Here is a 22,295-nt window from a genome sequence, read left to right as displayed (position 1 = left end):
CCCAATACTAGGTTGTTTACAAGGAAATCTTTGCATTCAGGTTGGAGAAAATCAGCTGTGTTGAGAAGAAATCACAACCCTGAATGAATATCAGAAATGGAACCTTGCAGCATGAATTGGCTTCTTTTATCAAAGCTTGTATAACATTGAAATAAACACATGGCTATGATTATATATAAACAAATAAAAAGTGGTAGCAAATATTCACATGTTTATTAATGTATTGTAACCAGATGATAGCTTATAGTTTGCATACAACAAATACAAAATCTACACAATATTGAAAAACAGAAGTAAGTTTGCCAACATGATGTACTGCATATAAACATTCTTTAAGTGTATTGTTCTCACATAAATAACATTACGGGTCCGAAATTGCAAAGACACCAATACATCTATCGGTCTTAATATAAAAACCCTGAAGTAATAGTAGATGCATCATAAGTGTGTACTATCATATCATTTGATATGAACGTGGATAATGATAAATAAGAGTCTTTTTCTTGCAAAACCAGACTAAATGAGTCGTGTTCTGAGAAAACGGGGCTTAAGGCATGTGTGTAAAGTGTCGTCCCAGATTAGCCTGAGTAGTCTGCACAGGCTTATCAGGGATGACATTTTCCGCTTTTGTGACATTTTTCGATTAAATGAAGTCTCTTCTTATCAAAAATCCAATTTAGGCGGAAAGTGTCGTCCCGTCCCTGATTAGCCTATGCGGATCCACAGACCAATCTGGGACGACACTACGCACATGCATTAAGCCCCATTTTCCCAGAGAGTGGCTCATGTAAAGTCAAAGTGTAATCATTCAAAAGCGTGGGTGATAGCAAATACTAGTACTACAAAAAATTCACAATACTATGCAAAAGTTTAATGAACCCATCAAAAGAGAAGACTACTTAAATGTTTTCCAAATGATAAGTACCAGTAATATTGTTTCTTAAATGGAAATTACTGATTACACATGTATATGGGATCAAATTGTTCAAAAGTAGAAATTGTTTAAATATTATACATTAATTACTAAACTTAACATATCACAATGTATGGAAATAAAAAATACAGGTCATGAAGACAGTGTGTGACTGTTTCATGAAAAATTCAATATAGCTGGCAAATTATCTAATCAACTTAAGTGAAAGTAATGTATTTCTCACTTGTAATCCTAATATTAGTCTTATTTTAGGGGGACTTAACCATCTGGTATAATATAACTAGTCCAATTTAACAATTTGTTTAATGATTTTTTATGCACCATTTTCACATATAAAACATGAGAAACAAACATAATCATTTTTTGTCTTTATAGATTTGTATTTTTTGTTTTGGTTTCCAAATATTCTTACTTGAAATTACATAAAGGATATTTGTTGGATTCAGTGGATTATCGATTTTAATTCACGAGTGATCATAGAAAAATATATTTTATATGATCACGAGTGAATTAATATCGATAATCCACCAAACCCAACAAATTTACTTTTTGTTTAATGCTTTTTTTCACAATTTATATACATTGTTAAAGAGTTTAACTAAAGAATTTTGCTGGGAAAATGACGTCATTTCGTAAAAAAAATGACGTCATTTAACATAAACACTAGGCCGTACAATCCACACAGGCTGATCAGGGATGTGACTCTTCACCTTAACTGGATTTTTGCCAAGAAGGGACTTTCTATAAACCAAAAATGCCATACAAGTGGAAAATGTTGTCTGTGATTAGGCTGTGCAGACTGCACAGGCTTATCTGAGACAACACTTTACGCACAAAAATCAAACCCCCTTTTCACAGGGCACAGCCCATATATTTTAATCAGTTTTATCAATATAACTATTGTATGGAAATTATTTACAAATCCTATCATTATTTAAGATAATTAAGTATCAGTATAGAATGACATACTATTAAAGTTAAGGATAGTTATGTAAGAGTATAGCGTAACTTACTTTTAGCCGTTTTAGATAGTAACGTTACAGTATTGCATAACATACTTTTAATCATTATATATATATAAAAAATTTACTACCGCATACCATTCTTTTAATTGTATAAAAAAGTGTTTATTACAGATCTGGTTTATAATTTATTAAATATAATGATTGGATACAATCGTGTAATTACAGAACCTCTAAACAAAAATACAATGAAAGCTTTTTTATTACCACTTTTTTCAATATTAATTGCATTAATCTATTTCAACACATATATGAAAGGAAATTTAGATTGAATGTATTATATTGACAATATTAACAAAGCAAAGAGGTTGATTTTAAGATGTATTTTTAAAATTGGCCTAAGAACTGTGTCATGTAACCCATGTTTTGCAAACTATATTAAGCATCATCATAAAAACGTGTCATTATTCTAAAAACATTTGACACATCTATACATGTTCATACAACTAGCTATTTAAGAAATAAGCTAAACAATTATTTATACAATTGCCACTTTATACAAAATATATAAAACATTCAAAATATACAACATAGAACTGTTTAAAATATTTATTCGATAATCTGTGACAAATATATGGGGGGAAAATAAGCATAAAGTAATATAATTGTTCTTTAAAATAAGGCAATTAAATATTTGTATAGACGAAAAAAGCCTAATATAAAGAAACATGGCAATTTATAACAAACCACAGTTTCTCTTTTCCAAAATTTTGTAAATTAATATTGGATTGATGACCACTCTATTAACAAATAAAAGTGTCTATACTGTCAGTAAAAAGTTCTAACTTTTCTTACTTAAAATTATAACAATCAAAATATTCTTCTATTGTTTACTTATTGCAAGCATGAATGAGATGAAGTTATGACATACATGCCAGACGTCCCGATCTTGGCGGGACAGTCCTGCTTTTGGGGTGTTTGTCCCGGTGTCCCGATGTAACACTATTTGTCCCGACATTCGAACAAAACGATACATGCTTTTTAAGTTCACAATAAAATTCACTATTCAAGCTCCGTCTGGCTTTAATTACCATCGCTAATCCCTTTATTGACCCCTGTTAACAAACCATATCTACTAGTCCAGAGATCCAGTGTTGTTTTTGACACATTATCAGCGATATATCGGCAAATTATTGATTTTATCGGGCATTCACACCAGGGCATTTTTATGATGAGGGTCGTTAATTGCTAGGGATAGATGCATAGTGCATTAAGCAGATTGCTTTTGTATTTCATGGCCCAAATCAAGTCCAAAGATACTATTATTACGCGGTATTCAGTGTATTATATGTCAAACAAATCGAGCGCTGACCGATACCAGAGACATAAATTTACATTTGTTTTTGGCTGATTCTCAGAAAAGTATTTGTACATATTGCATCAATCTAAATTTAGAGTTAATGGATGATTGATTGAATAAAAACAGTGCTCGATGTGCGCACATCTAGTTGAACGTTGCCTTAGTCACAAATGGGTTCATCTGCATAGTGCACATGCTTGTTTACTTCCGGAAAATGGAGAAAGTCTGTGTTCATGCAATTTTAAACACATTTATCATCAATATTTGCCAGAAATTATGAGGTTTTGTAAGTAATTAGCTGATTACTGACTTCAGAAAAGGTGGCATGATTGATCGTTTTAGGTGTCCTGCTTTTTGGCAAAATGTCCCGACATTTTTAATGGACTGTCCCGATTTGGATCCGAAAATTTCTGGCATGAATGAGTTATGATTACTGGCATTGTTAAGTCGCCATGCCTTAAGCATCAACAATTTGAAAGGGCTCTGGGAAAAACCAGCTTGATGTATGTGCGTAAAGTTTCGTCCCAGATTAGCCTTTGCAGGCCGTAAAATTTGTAAAGGATAACATGTTTTGCCTAAACAGCGATTTTGGTTAGAGGAGATATCCTTTAAAAAAGCAATAAAAAGGGAAAAGGTCGTCCCTGACCAGCCTCTGTGAACTGCTAGTCAGGGACAACACTTTACAGACATTCATTAAGCCTGGTTTTCCCAGAGACCAGCTCAAAGATTGATGACAACAATGTTTGATTGCACTTAACTTTTCATTAAGATATTCCATTATACACATTTTTTCGAAAGCCAATTAAAATTGAACATGTGCTTCTTTTTCAAATGTAACAAAGAAGTGGAGACGTAACAATATCTGCATTAAACTGGAAAACTGTTTGTGAATTAAAAATCCTAAATGAAACTGTCAATTGAAAGTTGTTTGTATTTTTTTTTGCTAAATCATACTACACATGATTTTTTATATATAAGGACAGTACAAAAATAGTAGACTTAAATTTGTGATACAGATTTGTGTGAAAGATGACAATTAATGTTCCTGTATTTGCAAAACAACAAAATGTGTGAAATAATACTGCATCCTTCAAATGTTAGCTGTCTCACTGGATCAGAAGGTGAAAAGAGTATGACTTTAATTGTCAGAGTTTATTTACATAGTATATCAGAAAATATTCCACAACATACAATACAATATACCATGTAACTAAACCATAACATAAACTAACATTGCAACTCTTTTTTTTACGTCAAACAACATAATGATATATAACTAAAAGAACAATTAGTGATAATATATGGTCAAAATGGTCCGGCAAGTTTGAAAAATGAAATCATACAAACAGAGGGAACTGATAAACATTTAAAAGGGAAATAACATTTTTCACCAAAAACAATTAGATACACATAATGTTGGTGCTAATAAGCATAATGGTCTGTTAATACACACCATGAACCGCATTGTAACACATGTAAGCTTCATCAATGCGATTTCAAAAATTGCACGATGGACACTGATGCAAGTTCTAATATATTATTCTGGGTGGGGGGATTATAGTGCGTACAACACTGATACAAAGAAAACACGCACAAACGTTTAGAATGTCGAAGAGATCACAAATTTCCGCATACCATATACAGTGTTTCTGACATCTTTGTACAAAGTAATGCTTGACCTTTTGACCTTCACAGCTTTGATATCTGTGTCCTGCCCTGCACTGCTATCATTCCATTCATGAGCTGGGTCATAAAACAAACGGGTGAATCCATGAGATACCCAGCTGTTGAACGAATACTTGCTACGAATCAGCCAATCCACTGGCAGTAAGAAATAAGAATTCATGACATGAGGAAAAAATGCTGCACTTGTTATAAGTGGAAAGAACAATAGTTATTTTCATCAATTGATGAAAAAGTTTGGTGCATAATGAAAGAATACAAATTTGCTCTGATGATTGTGTGTGATCAAATATACGACAGATGAAATAATTTTCTGATGGCACTCGTAATCCAGACGTCAGGTTCTTGTTTTTTGCAGTATGCATTATGCTGTCTCATATTCTGCATCCCATTTTAAATTGCATGTTTCCATGGGAACCAGGGGAAGGTCTATGTAGGCCTGGCTGGATATGAACCTCTTACTTGGCCCTGGCTGTCTGTGGTAGCATGGGCCACTCAGGATGAACCTTCTAGCGTGATTATGAAATGGGTTGTCAAGGGCGATGGAATCTGTGAATGCAAAGAATTGAAAATGAACTAGAAACTAAAATACACATCTTGACATATTACTAGTCCCTTAGAAAATCTAAAATATTTAAAGACCTTTCTTAATAAATTCAAGTTTTGAAGGCTTCATTTTAAACACTGAGCAGCAAACAGCATAAAACAGCCTGCGAGTTACTGGCAGGCTATACTGATTTAATGCTGGTTGCATATAGTCATTTTTATGTTCTTTTTTTCCTTTTTTATCATTGTTCTGCATTTGTTTGCTGCATAAAATTATGTTGAAATCAGTTAATTTGTTTTAAACAAGTGTTTTTTTTTCAATGTCATGGTACAAATATTTAGAAATGCAATAATTAAAAAAGAGTTGTGGGTTATTCAAGCTATATATTTTTTCGCCTTAAATTTTAAGATGAGAAGTGCTGATTTTTCTAATCACCTCAAAAAACAAGACTTTCAAAGAGTCAATACCTGGTCAGATGTTTGCTGTCATCATGAACTTCCATCTCCTGAGCCTTGAAGTCATTCAGTTCCTTTCTTATGGCTGCCTAAAACCAGGATAACTGTCATTAACACATGTTTCAACATCATTACAATAAACGCACAATTCATGCACATGCGAATGCTTCTAGGTTTCTAAGCATATAAATTGAAAACTTGCAAATATTTTTTTTTTCAAAATCTACACAACATTCTGTTGTCAACAAACACAGTTAAAAGCAAACTGATTAAGGATTCTGGCTTGTAAAGAAAAACATTTACATATCAGGACTATCATAAACAAATGCGAAAATCCAGTTAAATCCAGTTAAATGCAGTGGAATATGTTGGCCATGATAAGACTGTGCAGTATACACAGGCTACTGGGACAACACTTTACCAAATGGTTTAAACCCCATTTTCCCAGAGCAAGCTCCATCCCGGGCCCATGTGCGTACCTTATCACGCGGGGTCAGTCTGGTCCAGGGTTTGTCTGCCCGTCTGTCATACTCGCTGGCGTCTGTGACCTCCAGGTAGTCGTTGAACTTAATGATCTTCTTCTCTCTCAGCTCCTCTATCGTAGGCCGGAAACTCAGCTGGGAAACGAGAGCCGAGGTTGTCATGGTAACAATGTGCTTAACGATATCTTGCACAAACAAGTTCAGGCTGTTAAGCATTATAGAACTGTAACAGCAAGCTTTTATGACAAAGTGGGTTTCCTACGCTGGAACAACACTTAATAATTGCCTTTGGAAAAGTTAGCTACAATCCCTTGCTCACTAGTTGCCACTTTTGACAAATATCACTTCAGACATTTATTTTGATTAAATATAACAAATGATCTTTTCTTATTAAAATAATACTGGTGTTAAAAATAATACTGGTGTACTTTTATATATTTTGACTGGCAAAATACTAATCGCTGAATGACCTACACAAGATTTTCCAACCTTATATATGAAGAGCCTGATTGGCCCTGATGACATACAGATTGACAGGGGCATAAATCACTGATTGCTAACTGTCTGGTAGAGCTTTGATTTTAGCACAAACTGCTACAAACATGTGACAGTAGCTCAGGAGACCAACTGGTCTGGCCAGTAGGGATAAACACATCAACAGGCTGTCAAAAGCCATGACTGTCTTTCATTTCAATAACACTGTTGTTCACACCTCACTAATTGAGAATAATTAGACACTATTATACTTTTTATAGAGTTGCAAATGTTGAAAATTGATGTTTATAGTGTTGTTATAATTTTTACAATCATTGGTTATCATGATTGTAATTGTCATCTGTGTAGATATTTATTAATGCAGGTAGAAATGTTCAGATCTGAGAGAGATCAAAAGATAAAATCTGGAAATGAATAGATAACAGATCAAGCAATTTATCTTGATAGCATCTTTGCACATTCAACTGATCAGACAATCAGTTTAGATTATTCATAAATTAAGTAGGAAGTTTCTGCATTTACATGCATAAGTGTGGCATTTATATTGGTAGTGATCTACAAGGTTGTCTACAAAAACATTGAACAAATATTTTTGGAAATATAAGGCTTTCTTTACTAGATCTTTTTAGAATATTTCGATTTTGGTGATAGACATTTTTAAATAGCATATGACTTGTTATAAATTTATATTGCATATTGAAATGGTATTTTGTTACATAAATTATTAGTAGGACTAGATAATAAATTGGCACACACATGATGGAAACAAATGAGTACATACACTCCATCAAAATAATGGAGTAAAGGGACATAAATCTCTATTACGAACAACTGTTTGCAAGTATTGGGAAAGTGTCTACCTTTCTTATAAGTAATTTCTTTCTTTCTTCTTTTTCTCTCTGTGCAATATCATCACTTTTCACTGAAAAACAAAACCAAGAAATTGAGTATAAAATATAAAATGTATGAAGTACATTACTGAATTCTTTTACATTCATATACATATTTTTGCTTCACAAACAAATTAAGTTACAATAGTATCATCAGGTTCACATTGTCAAATTCAGTTTCAAATGTTTAACTTAAGTTTTGCACAGTTTAAACTTAAACTTAAAGTCTCCAGTCTACTTTGAGTGTTTTAAAGAAATAACAGAGGTATATTTATATAGTCTTAACTAAAGTATCTGTATGATAGAAATTGAAAGCCATAACATGTTAGCCAATTACTAGTTCTTGGTCTCAAGTACGTTTGACTACCCACTTACTGTGTAATATATTCCTTTGCTCCAACTCCTCCTGCGATGGTCTCAGACTCAGTCGCCTAGAAAACAAAACATTCAACATAGACACAGTCTGTTTGAGTATAATAAAGTTCCTTAATTTCAGATATTGCCTTAGTTACTACAAAGTTTATAGCTTGTTCTATTTGTATAAAGACAAGTGTAGCATTTTACTAATCACATAAGATAATGAAAATAGTTGACTCTTTTTTGTACGAGTGTATAGTTTCCTAAAATGCTATTGCCCTGAAGAAATAGTGATTGTGAATTCTAAGTCGCCCTAGAAAATTTGTACTTCCCCATACTAAAAAATGTTATGGTAAGGAAACAAAATTACATATGTCTTTGTTTGATTACAGGTACATCAATTCTTATTTTCTCAGTACAATACATTAAAACCCGAAGAAAAAAGTGCAGATGTTTTAGAAAAAATAACAAATTTGTATTATTGGTTAACTATTATTTTATGGACATACATGAAGTGCCTAATTGAATACCCTGACATAATTTTTCACTAGCAACGGCAACCGGGCAAGTGGAATTTTACACAAATTCTTTTCTTTTACAGAGAGAGTTCAATTTTTTAGCGTTATCAAACAGTTCAAGTCCTAAGAAACTGGTCTAAACAAATTCACAGCTGTAATTTTCGCTCAGAATGTTCACAGCTACACTTTAACAATCTGCAGATTCAAGGCTATCAATACTAACACTACTTGCAAACCTTTTCACAACAAGCCCCGCCCCAATTCCCTAACCTGATCAGTTTGGACCCAATCTCCGCTCTATCATGGTGTATCTGGTCCTCCGATTTGACTGGAATTATGTTTTTCTCCACCAGTTCCTGCCGAGATGGTCGGTTGCTAAGGAAAATGGCGAGACTGTCATGCCTGGCAACCTTCGCAGCGAGGCCAGCTGGAAAGTATTTTTTGGTTTTGCGAGTAACAAGTCGGGACCAAAAAAGCTTATGCTTTAACATTCTTAAACCATTACCATTTTGATACGCACTCTGATGCTTTTGTAGTCCCTTAAAAAAATCAAATTAAATTTGAGACCATTATTTCTAGATTCAAGTTTTAAAAGCATTTTTCACCCATGTTTAGTCCCTAAGAAATTCACAAAAAATTGAAGACTTTTCTAACAAGAATCACATTTTAAAGGCTGAATTTCCAACCCTTAGGTACTGATGAGCAGAAAACAGCATAAAACCTGAAAAGACTGCGAGTTACCAAGGCTGTTCTGGGTTAATGGTTGTTGCATATAGTCTTTTAATTTGCTCCTGTTCGGGAAAGGGTTCAAACGGATGGAGGTCTAATCAAATAAATTACATGCTTGTGTCCTTTTCTCCTCTGAATTTAAAATAAGAACCAACATGAACATGTCAGGTTTCAAAGTGGTAAATGTGACAAATGAAATACAATAAACAAAGTTGAACATTCCACCCATATTCAACAATGTTGTTGACAATAGGACACATTAAAACTTCTTTGCATTTAAATCAGATAAATGCATCTTTATTCAAAACATTTTAATACATATTTTTAGCAAGAACTTACATCAGCCAAATACATGTAAGGTTTGATCATACTTTCTTTGTTGGCATGTAAAAAATGCTGGTGAAAACCTTTATCTTGTCTCATTTTATATATCGTGCAACAAAAGTTATGGTATCATTTTTGCGAAAAAGTATAATTGCTAATCAACAATTGGTACGCTAAGGCTATCACTACAAAATATAAACCCATGATTGGTCAACTTATCTCCTGGGCCCGTGTTCACAAAGATCCTGAGGGAAAACTTAAGGAAAATCCTGAAGTCTCTGGCAATGTTATTCTTTAGCAATTTAAACATTTATATGTTTTAACCCTTTATCACCTAGATACGTATTTTAACGCATTTATAGTCCCTAATGGAAAAATTAAATTTAATTAAAGATCTTTCGAACTTAATTCAAGTTTCCAACCCTTAGATACTGATGAGCAGCAAACAGCATAAAACCTGAACAGACTGCAAGGAACTCGCTGGCTGTTTTGGTTTTTTGCTGTTTGCACATAGCCATTTTCACTTTACTTCTGAGTGGGAAAGGGTTAAGCAAGTACACATTACTAAAGTGGAGTAAGATTTAAACCCTTTTTAAAGCCACACAACTTATTTGGCATACTTAATTCAAGTTTAAATAAGAAACATACTTTATTTTTGCCAATTAGAATATATCTGGTGGGTACGAGGTAGAAATCCATCTTTTTTGCGCTTTAAAAATTAAGAGTAATCGCGTTTGTGGAAATGAACGCATATGTCTAGAAATCTTACTTTCTGTTTTAAAAGCGGTACCGTTTGAAAAATAATAAATAACTTGCTAATTAGGCTATAATTATAATTTTATCTATGCCAATTAGAATATATCTGGTGGTTATAAGGTAGAAATCCGTCTTTTTTGCCCTTTAAAACTTAAAATAATCACGTTTGTCGAAAGGGACGTATATATATATAAATCCACTTTCAAATTGCATCTATATGTATTGATTAACATTGATTTCATTTCAAGGTCAGAGACTTTAAGCAAAACACTCAAGATTTCTTAGAGAAAACATTATCTGAACTTCTCCCTAAGTAAAACTCAAGTTAAAATTTCCGTAAAGAGCTTTGTAAATATTGGCCCAGGTCAATTGCAAGAAGTTCAACAACATACTGGGCTCATCGTCGTCTCGGTAGTTGATTTCCTCATCATCCGACGATGAAGACTCGTCATGTGCCGACGCCGGCGGCTTGTACGGGGGTGGGGGATGCTCTGGAACCATCTGGGCAGGGTAGGCAGGCGGCGCAGGCAGGCTGTCAGGATCACAGGCTGGAACACCCCTGGGAAGAAACAAGACTCATGGATCATTGCGACCCGTTCTGGGAAAACTGGGCTGAATGCATATGCATGAAAAGTCAACCTGTATAATCTCCACAGGCTAATCAGTGACGACACTTTAGGCCTAACCTTGATATAGATAAGAAGTGACTTCCTAATAACAGGCAAATATCCAGTGTAGGGGGAAGTGCTGCCTTGATCAGCCGGTGTACATGTGTAGGGGGGAAGTGCTGCCTTGATCAGCCGGTGTACATGTGTAGGGGGAAGTGCTGCCTTGATCAGCCGGTGTACATGTGTAGGGGGGAAGTGCTGCCTTGATCAGCCAGTGTACATGTGTAGGGAGAAGTGCTGCCTTGATCAGCCGGTGTACATGTGTAGGAGGAAGTGCTGCCTTGATCAGCCGGTGTACATGTGTAGGGAGAAGTGCTGCCTTGATCAGCCGGTGTACATGTGTAGGAGGAAGTGCTGCCTTGATCAGCCGGTGTACAAGTGTAGGGGGAAGTGCTGCCTTGATCAGCCAGTGTACAAGTGTAGGGGGAAATGCTGCCTTGATCAGCCGGTGAACATGTGTAGGGGGAAGTGCTGCCTTGATCAGCCGGTGTACATGTGTAGGGGGAAGTGCTGCCTTGATCAGCCGGTGTACATGTGTAGGGGAAAGTGCTGCCTTGATCAGCCGGTGTACAAGTGTAGGGGGAAGTGCTGCCTTGATCAGCCAGTGTACAAGTGTAGGGGGAAGTGCTGCCTTGATCAGCCGGTGTACAAGTGTAGGGGGAAGTGCTGCCTTGATCAGCCGGTGTACATGTGTAGGGGGAAGTGCTGCCTTGATCAGCCGGTGTACATGCATTCAATCCTGTTTCCTCAGAGCAAGGCTCAATAAATTACTTCTTAACCCTTTGCATGCTGGGAAATTTGTCGTCTGCTAAAATGTCTTCTGCTGAATTTCTAAAATTAGCATTTTCTTCGATTTTTTTCCAAAGAATACTATCAGAATAGCAAACAGTTTGGATCCTGATGAGACGTCACGTTCTGTGGCGTCTCATCTGGATCCAAACTGTTTGCAAAGGCCTTCAAAATTCGTTTCCAGCACTGAAAGGGTTAACTAAGTCAACAAGACACTGAGTACTTCTCCCACAAAGTAAAGGAAAATCATCATGCCTTCAGTATCACATAGGCATAGTTCTGGGAAAACTGGGCTTAATGCGTAAAGTGTTGACCCAGATAAGCATGTCCAGTGCGCACAGGCCAATCAGGGACGACAATTTCCGCCTTAACTTGATTTTGTTTCAAAGATACTTCCTATAGACAAAACATTCCATAAAGTGCAAAGTGTTGTTCTTGATTAGCCTGTACATACTGCAAACTCTTATCTGGTATGACACTGAATGCACATGCATTAAGCCCTATTTCCCCAGAATGAGGCTCATACTAAGACAAAACATCTGACAAAACTACTTATGGAGTGTTATATTTTTCATAGTCAATATCGATTATTGCAATTTTAACAAGAAATGTGTTTGTCAGAAACACTATGTCCCCTTCTGCGCCCCTTTGACTTTTTTTTTACCTTTGATCTTGAAGGATGACCTTGACCTTCCAACACTCAAAATGTGCAGCTCCATGAGATACACATGCATGCCAAATATGAAGTTGCTATCTTCAATATTGCAAAAGTTATGGCAAGTGTTAAAGTTTGACCAAACCAACAGACCAACAGACAGGGCAAAAACAATATGTCCCCCACTATAGTGGTGGGGGACATAAAAAGTATAACTTCATTATAACAAAGGCATAAATTATAAAATGTTTACACACATATCACTGTTCATATGGCTACTTTACTTGTAAGAAAATGTTTAATACTCGAGTACCATAGAAAAGCGTTAGATGTTCTATTTTTGTTAATCCAAACGTATATTGTTTATAATTGTAGAATTCAATATATCTTCACTTTCAACTATGTGTGTATAAATAATTCTATTTAGCATAACTTCACACATATAACACTATTTGCTGAAACAAACATTCCTTGCCTGTTAATAAGATTACAATTCATGATTTCATGTCATTACATGTACAGCTATCAGACAAGACGGCCATGTTGGCCCTTGATCCCCCACCTGAGTTTACAGACACTCAATGTTGATGTTTTGACCTGATTTAAGGCACAAACTTAGAGAACAATAGCAAATAACAAAAGAACAAGACATATGTCCATATGGCAAGGATGCATCAAAATCTAACTTTTGTCTCAAACCACAGCTTATGTCTCGAACAAGCTGTTAATAGCCAAAATGGACTTTTGACCTCTACATGTGACTTGACCTTCGAGGTAATGAGACAAGTGATTCACGGCACACCCAAGTCTCCTCATGGCAGTAATGTATGGTAAGTTGTCTTACAATGAAATGACAGGACAAGTTATTTATTGTAAAATTTGACCTTTGATTTCTATGTGTGAACCAGACCTCTGAGGTGGGGAGACAGTTCTTACACACAAAATGCTGAATGCAGTACCCTCATGAGTGTCTTAAGTGGGAAGTTATCTTAAATGTGCATGATTAATGACGAAGTTACAGTCCAAATAAGCTGCTTTATGGCCAAATTTGATCTATGAAATGTGACCTTGATTTTTGAGCTACAGGGACAACCTGCAATACGTTGAATAAAGAATAAAGAATGATCGAAATATGAGAACTTTGTGCTCAGGTGAGCTAAAAATGCTTATGGCACTGATATATTATACTTAATATTTTACTGATCACTATCTGTACACGAAAACTGCTACTGGAAATGAGCAAAACGAGCTTCATTAAAGAACTTTCCTATACCTTAGAAGAGTTACCCTCGGCTTGGGTCGCGGAGCACCTTGCGTCACAGGAGTTGCATTCGGCGATGGCAAAGCGCTGTTTGTAGCCTCAGTGTCTTGCAACGTTAGGGGCGTGCTAACCGGTTTAGTCTGAACATTATCACCAGCACTTTTATTTTGTTGCGCAATACTGTTCACCATTGGCGTCTTTTTTAAAGCACTTTTCACTGGTTGTTTGTTCAAGTCTGGTTCTTTGGCCTCAGTTTCATAAATCCTCGGATTTTTGGTACCAGGCTGAGGTTCGTATTCGTATTCCTCTTCTTCACTTTCATCCTCTTCACTACCTGAAATGAGAGTCAATCGAGATCATTTAAGGGTAAACCAATTATTTTAGCCTTGTTCTTGGAAAACTGGACATAATGCAGGTTAAGTTTCAGTTTTAATGAAAATTTTCATATAAAGGAAGTCCCTTCTAGACAAAAAACCAATATAGGCGGAAAGTGTCGTCCACAATTAGCCTGTGCAGACTGCACAAGCAAACCTGGGATGACACTTTACACACATGCATTATACCAAGTTGTCACAGAACAGGGCTCATAAAATGCTTAATGCCCTGATACCTGTAAAGATTACTGCAGTGTTCTCCGGAAGCACCACTTCGAAACATGGCAAAAACGCCTGTGTCTGTGTTTATAACAATTTTAACTTGATATTTTTCCTTTTGTGTTTCAAGAAACTTGTTGGATGTTATTATTCTAATTTGCATTATGTTTGCAAAGAAACAAGCACGAATAAACTAACTATAAATATTTCATATCTTTACATAACAGTTTTTCACCCGCTTTTTGAAACGCTTGTTTATGGCGAAGATTGCGGAACATGGGTATTTTTTAGCTTACTACAGAAAATTTACACCTGGCTAATTTAAAATTCGACCAGTACTCGGCACATAAACGAGCTGTATTAAACGCGTTTGTTTGAATGAGACCAAATTATGCTGAGAAGCAGACGTCATAAAAAAGAGACTAATATAGTGCCCAGTAGACTTCAGTCAACAAACCCTAGCATTAATGTAGGCCAATTCAATGTAGAATGAACAATCTGTCAATAGACCCATTATATAAGATTAAAACTTATTCTTTCAATTTCATGTGCAAAATCTTGTATATACAAGACTATTGCCAAGCAATATATGTCCCCTACCGGCTCCACCATTGTCAGAAATTCCAGAATTGTCAGATTTTTATATTTTTTATTTGTTGCCATAGCAACCAGAATTTTTGACGTAGGAACAAAATTAAATGACGTGCATAATGTCCATATTGCCATCTATCCATTTTCAAGTTTCATATAAAAATATGAAGAACTTTTAAAGTTATCGCAGGATCCAGAAAAGTGTGACGGACAGACAGACAGACAGACAGACAGACAGACAGAGCGCAAACCATAAGTCCCCTCCGGTGAAACCAGTAGGGGACAAAAACAAGACTATTGCCAAGCCATGTATGTCCCTTACCGGCTCCACCATTGTCAGAATATTTTTTTTATTTGTTGCCATAGCAACCAGATTTTTTTACGTAGGAACAAAATGAAATGACGTGCATAATGTCCATATTGCCATCTATCCATGTTTCAAGTTTCATGAAAAAATATGAAGAACTTTTAAAGATATCGCAGGATCCAGAAAACCACCATTCTCAGCAGTATTTCTAGTCTATTTGTTGCCATAGCAACCTTAATTCTTGACGTAAGAACAAAATAAAATGACGTGCATAATGTCCATATTGCTATCTATCCATGTTTCAAGTTTCATGAAAAAATATGAAGAACTTTTAAAGTTATCGCAGGATCCAGAAAAGTGTGACAGACAGAGCGCAAACCATAAGTCCCCTCCGGTGAAACCGGTAGGGGACAATAAGCACCTTGCATATAACCAGTAGACTGTGTAAAAGATGCTCTTCTGCATTTATAAACAGATGTAACATGGGCTGCAAGGGTCTGTGCAATTGTGTTGTTTTTAAGGGTACAAAATCTATGAAATTTTTTAAGATGTTTGGATGAGATACGTGTGTTAGACATTTTTGAGATATCACATGGTTTGTTTAATATTCTGCATAAAATATAATCATTAAAACTTCAGTTATAAACAGATTTCAAAGGTAAAATGTAATGACAACGCACATCAGACTTCTAGACTCACCAAGTCACTTCAACACATTCTCAAGGATCAGCAATGATCAATATCTGAATTCCAGATTGCAATGTAAATAGCTTAAACAATGATGCCAATAACTTAAACAGTACACCACTCAAAACAGATTAAAAACAAGAGCTGTCACCATAGGATGACTTATGCCCCTATAAACGCTTGATAGAAGTTATGAGCTTTTTTCGAAACCTAAACGCAGATTTCGAAACCTTAACGCGGACCCAAAGTTAAAGGTCAAGGTCACAGGGGTCAAAAATTGTGTGCGTATGGAAAAGCCTTGTCCATATACACATGCATACCAAATATGAAGGTTATATCTCAAGGGACATAGAAGTAATGAGCATTTTTTAAAACCTTAACGCAGATTTTGAAACCTAAACGCGGACCCTAACTTCAAGGTCAAGGTCACAGGGGTCAAAATTTTTGTGCGTATGGAAAGGCCTTGTCCATATACACATGCATACCAAATATGAAGGTTATATCTCAAGGAAATAGAAGTTATGAGCATTTTTTGAAACCTAAACGCAGATTTCGAAACCTAAACGCGGACCCTAAGTTCAAGGTCAAGGTCACAGGGGTCAAAATTTTTGTGCGTATGGAAAGGCCTTGTCTATATACACATGCATACCAAATATGAAGGTTATATCTCAAGGGACATAGAAGTTATGAGCATTTTTCAAAACTTAAACGCAGATTTCAAAACCTAAACGCGGACCCTAAGGTCAAGGTCACAGGGGTAAATTTTTTTGTGCGTATGGAAAGCCCTTGTCCATATACACATGCATACCAAATATGAAGGTTATATCTCAAGGGACATAGAAGTAATGAGCATTTTTTAAAACCTAAACGCAGATTTTGAAACCTAAACGCGGACCCTTACTTCAAGGTCAAGGTCACAGGGGTCAAAATTTTTGTGCGTATGGAAAGGCCTTGTCCATATACACATGCATACCAAATATGAAGGTTATATCTCAAGGAAATAGAAGTTATGAGCATTTTTTGAAACCTAAACGCAGATTTCGAAACCTAAACGCGGACCCTAAGTTCAAGGTCAAGGTCACAGGGGTCAAAATTTGTGTGCGTATGGAAAGGCCTTGTCTATATACACATGCATACCAAATATGAAGGTTATATCTCAAGGGACATAGAAGTTATGAGCATTTTTCAAAACCTAAACGCAGATTTCAAAACCTAAACGCGGACCCTAAGGTCAAGGTCACAGGGGTAAATTTTTTCGTCCGTATGGAAAGCCCTTGTCCATATACACATGCATACCAAATATGAAGGTTATATCTCAAGGGACATATAAGTTATGAGCATTTTTTTCGAAATCTAAATGCAAAGTGTGACGAACAGACGGACAGTCCGATCACTATATGCCCCCTTTTCTTCGAAAATGGGCATAATAACTTAACCCATTCTCACTCAGAAGCAAATTTAAAATGGCTATATGCAACCAGCAAAAAACTAAAACAGCCTCGAGTAACTTGCAGTCTGTTCAGGCTTTATGCTGTGTGCAGATGCTCATCAAGTTTCTTTAGATTTAAAAGGAAGGCTTACACTCGAATCTTGTAAAAGGTTTTAAATTTAATAAGATTTTCTTATGGACTTCTAACATCGCAAAGTGTGTATCTGAGAAGTAAAGAGTAAAATTTAAAACTATGAATAAATAAAGAATGCTCATTTACTTACTTTCATCAAATCGTGTCCTAAACATTGGAGATTCCCTTATTGTAGTAACATTATTACTGAAGGAGGTCATTGGTAACCGGGGGGTAATCTCCGGGGCAGTGCGAGGGGCGGGCTCCAGGGGCCGGGGGGTGGTACCAGGTCCTGTGGGCGTGTCCTGAGGCGCAGCGTTAACTGGGGGCGTGTCAGCACTGCTTGGGGGCAGGGCCGAGGACCCCGTTACCAAGGTGATATCTGGAATGCTTTTCGACGGCACTGATGATATGATCACAGGTCTAGCCTGAGAGGTGGTAGCTGAAAGAAGACGAAGGGGAAAACTTCTGAAATAAATGCTCTCAGAAAAGGGAGTTTAATGCACGTGCCTAAAGGGTCGTCCCAGATTAACCTGAGAAGTCCTCAAAAGCTGATCAGGGACACCTGTTTCTGCCTATACTTTATTTTTGCTTAAAAGAGAAAAGTGTCACACCTGATTATTTCAATTACATATAAAAAGTATAGTATAGAACCATCATTTATCTGAATCTGATCTTCTAATTTGAATTACTACATATATATATATATATATATATATATATATATATATATATATATATATATATATATATATATATATATATATATATATATATTAAATTAGTTTTTACCAATTCAGTGAACATTAAAAAAAAAACAATTCCGAAATAACATTTTTCATAAAATGGCCAGGAAAAGGCCTGAATTTTGTAGTTTTTTTTTCAAGATAATTCCGAATCAAACAAGGACTGTTTGTAAAACATGCATGCCCTCCATATGGGCTGTCAGTTGTAGTGGTAGCCATTGTGTGAATAAATTTTTGTCACTGTGACCTTGACCTTTGAAAATCAATAGGGGTCATTTGCCAGTCATGATCAATGTACCTATGAAGTTTCATGATCATTGGCCTAAGCAATATGAGATATCATCCAGAAACCATTTAACTGTTTCGAGTCACTGTGACCTTGACCTTTGACCTAGTGACCTGAAAATCAATAGGGGTCATCTGCCAGTCATGATCAATGTACCTATGAAGTTTCATGATCCTTGGCTTAAGTATTGTTGAGTTAACATCCGGAAACCATTTTACTATTTTGAGTCACTGTGACCTTGACCTTTGACCTAGTGACCTGAAAATCAATAGGGTCATCTGCCAGTCATGATCAATGTACCAATGAAGTTTCATGATCCTAGGCCTAAGCGTTCTTTAGTTATCATCCGGAAACCATCTGGTGGACGGACCGACCGACCGACCAACATGTGCAAAACAATATACCCCCTCTTCTTCGAAGGGGGTATAAATATTCAAGAATGTCAAATTTCTCATTAATTCACACTTCTGATAAATGAAGGCTAACTTTAAATGACCCACAAGATACTTGGACATTAAAATAAAGAATTAATTGGGACACACATAGAAATTGTGCAGATAATTCAGCGAGGAATAACATTATCACCAAATAATTTGAGGAATTGATCATCATGCAACTAGGTGGTACTTTTAATTACTTAAACATTTAGGCATGGAACGAACACATTTGTTCACACATGCAAATACAAAACAGTGCTCAGAAAATACCTACAATATTTAAATTATAAATAACTAGCTGGATGACTATCCCCAACATGTCGAGCTGATTATTTATAATTAATTTAACAAGCTGCACCTTACACATGTTTGACCTTCGACCTTTAGTGTGATCTAGATCCTTGTCCAAGGGGTACCACTGCTTGCAAGTGACAAATGTGTTGTAAATTATTTTTAAAATTGAGCAACAGTAGAGACAAACTATATCATGCCCAAATTTGATATTTGACCTTTGATAGTGACATTGACCTTTGAGCTAGGAGACACATCATCCATGTGACAAGCAATCAACACTTGATGAACATTAGTGGTAAGTTATTTTAAAATAGCATTATGGACTATGAAGTTGCTGTCATGATCTGTTGTATAATGCTCAACTCTGACCTTAAACTTCAATGTATGACCTTGACTTTGGAGATGGAGAGATCCCATTCCATATGGTGAGGTTTGTGGTAAATTATTATAAAATTGCATGATGGATGATGAAATTTAAGTGCGGACAAAATGTGACACAGCCAATTGAAACAATAGATCGTTAAGTGGGATATCGACCATCGAGGTGGGGAGACGGCAATTACATGCAACAAGCTGTTTTCACATCGGGGACATTGACTTTTGAGGTAGGGAGACTGATGGTATGCAGTGGTATGCTTTTCAAAATAGCACTATATACAATAAAGTCACATTCTGTAACAGCTCACATGCACATAACGATTGACCATTGTGATGGCTATATCAAGCTTTGTGCACTGCTTGACAGTAATAGGAAAAAGAGATATGTTTGTCAGAAACACAATGCCCCCTAATGCGCCGCTTTTTTTTTTACCTTTGACCTTGAAGGATGACCTTGACCTTTCACCACTCAAAATGTGCAGCTCCACAAGATGCACATGCATGCCAAAGATGAAGCTGCTGTTTTCATTATTAAAAAAGTTATGAAAATTTATGATTTAAATATTTTGACCTTTGACCTTGAAGGTTGACCTTGAAGGTTGACCTTGAACTTTCACCACTCAAAATGTGCAGCTCCACGAGAAGAAAGTAAGAGATTGATTGGAGAAATGATTTTTTTTTAAATTATTTTTGACCCTTGACCTTGAAGGATGACCTTGACCTTTCACCACTCAAAATGTGCAGCTCCACAAGATACACATGCATGCCAAATATGAAGTTGCTGTGTTCAATATTAAAAAAGTTATGATAAAACTTTAACGAAGATTAAAGTTTTAGGACAGAAAAAAACAATGATATTTGACCTTTGACCTTGAAGGATGACCTTGACTTTTCACCACTCAAAATGAGCAGCTCCATGAGATACACATGCATGGTAAATATCAAGTTGGTATGTTCAATATTGCAAAAGTTTTCAAACTTAAACTAAGGTTAAAGTTTTGGACAGAATGACAGGACAAAAACAATATACCCCTGATATATCGATCCTTGGGGAATAAAAACTCATGAACGTCATACAAACAGAATTATTTAAAAACATATTCATTTATCAGAGTTGTTAGTTTCAAGATTATTACAAAGGGAAAGAACAACTTACTGGCAGGCACAGACGTTAGGGATAAATTTTCTGTTTGTGCAGTGCTGGACAAATCTGAAGAAGATAGTGACGTGTTAGTATTAATAAAGAAAATGGCTGCTTAAATTACAAGTTTGTACAATGTACAAAAACTATGTTTCCATAAAAATATTTTCAAAGCTTTCTTCGCAGAACTTATATATTTTTTTTTCTATTATGGAAACTACAGTAAAGAACCTCTGCTAACGAAGTCTTATACCCAGAATACCCAATAGTTAACCCTTTGCATGCTGGGAAAATTGTCGTCTGCTAAAATGTCGTCTGCTGAATTTCTAAAAATAGCATTTTCTTTGATTTTTTTCAAAGAATGCAATAAGAATAGCAAACAGTTTGGATCCTGATGAGACGCCACGTTCTGTCGCGTCTCATCTGGATCCAAACTGTTTGCAAAGGCCTTCAAAATTCGGTTCCAGCACTGAAAGAGTTAAAGCAGATTCTCACAGGTACTGCTCTTACACAGGTGTTACAAGTGGTTGGCCCTTACAACTGCTGAAATTTGACCTTTAATGTCAAAGTATGACGTAGACCCTGAAGATGGCAATGTGATTCATGCATTTGATACATCAATTCAGGCTGCACCAAACCATCTCAAGATAGAGCAGCCACACACCAACAGACCATCCAACATAGTCACTCCGGTATGCCCCCTTCAAACTGAATTTGTGTAAAGTATAACATGATACAAACCTACAGTATGACCAAAGGATGTAAGTGACCATTTCCTACATGTATCTACAACACTAGTTTTTTTCATTTTGGTCGCATTTGGGGCCAAAATTCATCTCCATGCCCAATCTTAAAAGTTCTATATTTTTCTTAATTTACTGCATACAATTCCAAATAAAGAGTTTCTAAAAAAGGACAATTTAAAACAAAAGATATTTCAACTTTTACATTATTTTTCAAACTAGCTCTAAAAGTTATCCCTTAGCTTCAAACAAATAAAAAACACACCTTTTTTTCTCAAGTTTTGACTATTTGTTGGCGAAACACGACAACATAAATTTCCCAATTTTAGTCAAAATCATGTGACTTTTTCCAATGCAAAGGGTCCTGGCCCTATTCCTAAAATGATTACAAAATCTCAGACCAAAAATCTACCTATAGTATCGAGTCTAGGAGGGGCAATCTCAGCCTCTGTAGTGATGACACTGGTCTGTACATTCACAGCGTTCTTCACTGAACCATTCTCTGTCACCTTGCCTGCATCACTGAAGTCTGCCGACTTGCCCGCAACACCTAAAATAACACAAATATTGGAAGTGGTTATTATTAGACTCCCTTTGTGTTGAATAGTATCCCTGTAACCCCTGACCACTCAGATACACACTTTGACGCATTTGTGGTCCCTGAG

General features: G+C 35.9%; 1 protein-coding gene across 12 annotated transcripts in view; it reads right to left on the bottom strand.

Annotated features, from left to right (window-relative positions):
• Positions 1 to 198: 198 nt before the first annotated feature.
• The window catches only part of LOC127862669 (phosphatase and actin regulator 1-like), a 106,084-nt gene continuing 83,987 nt past the window's right edge, over positions 199 to 22,295 (bottom strand). For 11 of the 12 annotated variants that reach the window (XM_052401888.1, XM_052401885.1, XM_052401887.1 and 8 more), the window contains 11 exons: positions 22,043 to 22,180; positions 20,903 to 20,956; positions 17,757 to 18,047; positions 13,878 to 14,199; positions 10,885 to 11,051; positions 8,954 to 9,110; positions 8,184 to 8,239; positions 7,779 to 7,840; positions 6,421 to 6,558; positions 5,954 to 6,030; positions 199 to 5,488 (listed from right to left, as the gene is read on the bottom strand). In XM_052401888.1, coding sequence (XP_052257848.1) covers positions 5,473 to 5,488; positions 5,954 to 6,030; positions 6,421 to 6,558; positions 7,779 to 7,840; positions 8,184 to 8,239; positions 8,954 to 9,110; positions 10,885 to 11,051; positions 13,878 to 14,199; positions 17,757 to 18,047; positions 20,903 to 20,956; positions 22,043 to 22,180 — 1,478 coding nt within the window. In that variant the 3' untranslated portion in view covers positions 199 to 5,472. The remainder of the gene's footprint in view (positions 5,489 to 5,953; positions 6,031 to 6,420; positions 6,559 to 7,778; positions 7,841 to 8,183; positions 8,240 to 8,953; positions 9,111 to 10,884; positions 11,052 to 13,877; positions 14,200 to 17,756; positions 18,048 to 20,902; positions 20,957 to 22,042; positions 22,181 to 22,295) is intronic. The other variant, XM_052401886.1, reaches the window with a different exon arrangement.

This window comes from Dreissena polymorpha, chromosome 16 (genome assembly GCF_020536995.1).
Source record: "Dreissena polymorpha isolate Duluth1 chromosome 16, UMN_Dpol_1.0, whole genome shotgun sequence".
Lineage (NCBI taxonomy): Eukaryota > Metazoa > Mollusca > Bivalvia > Myida > Dreissenidae > Dreissena > Dreissena polymorpha.
Note: the sequence above shows the minus strand (reverse complement) of the source record. Positions and strands in the feature narration are given on the sequence as shown.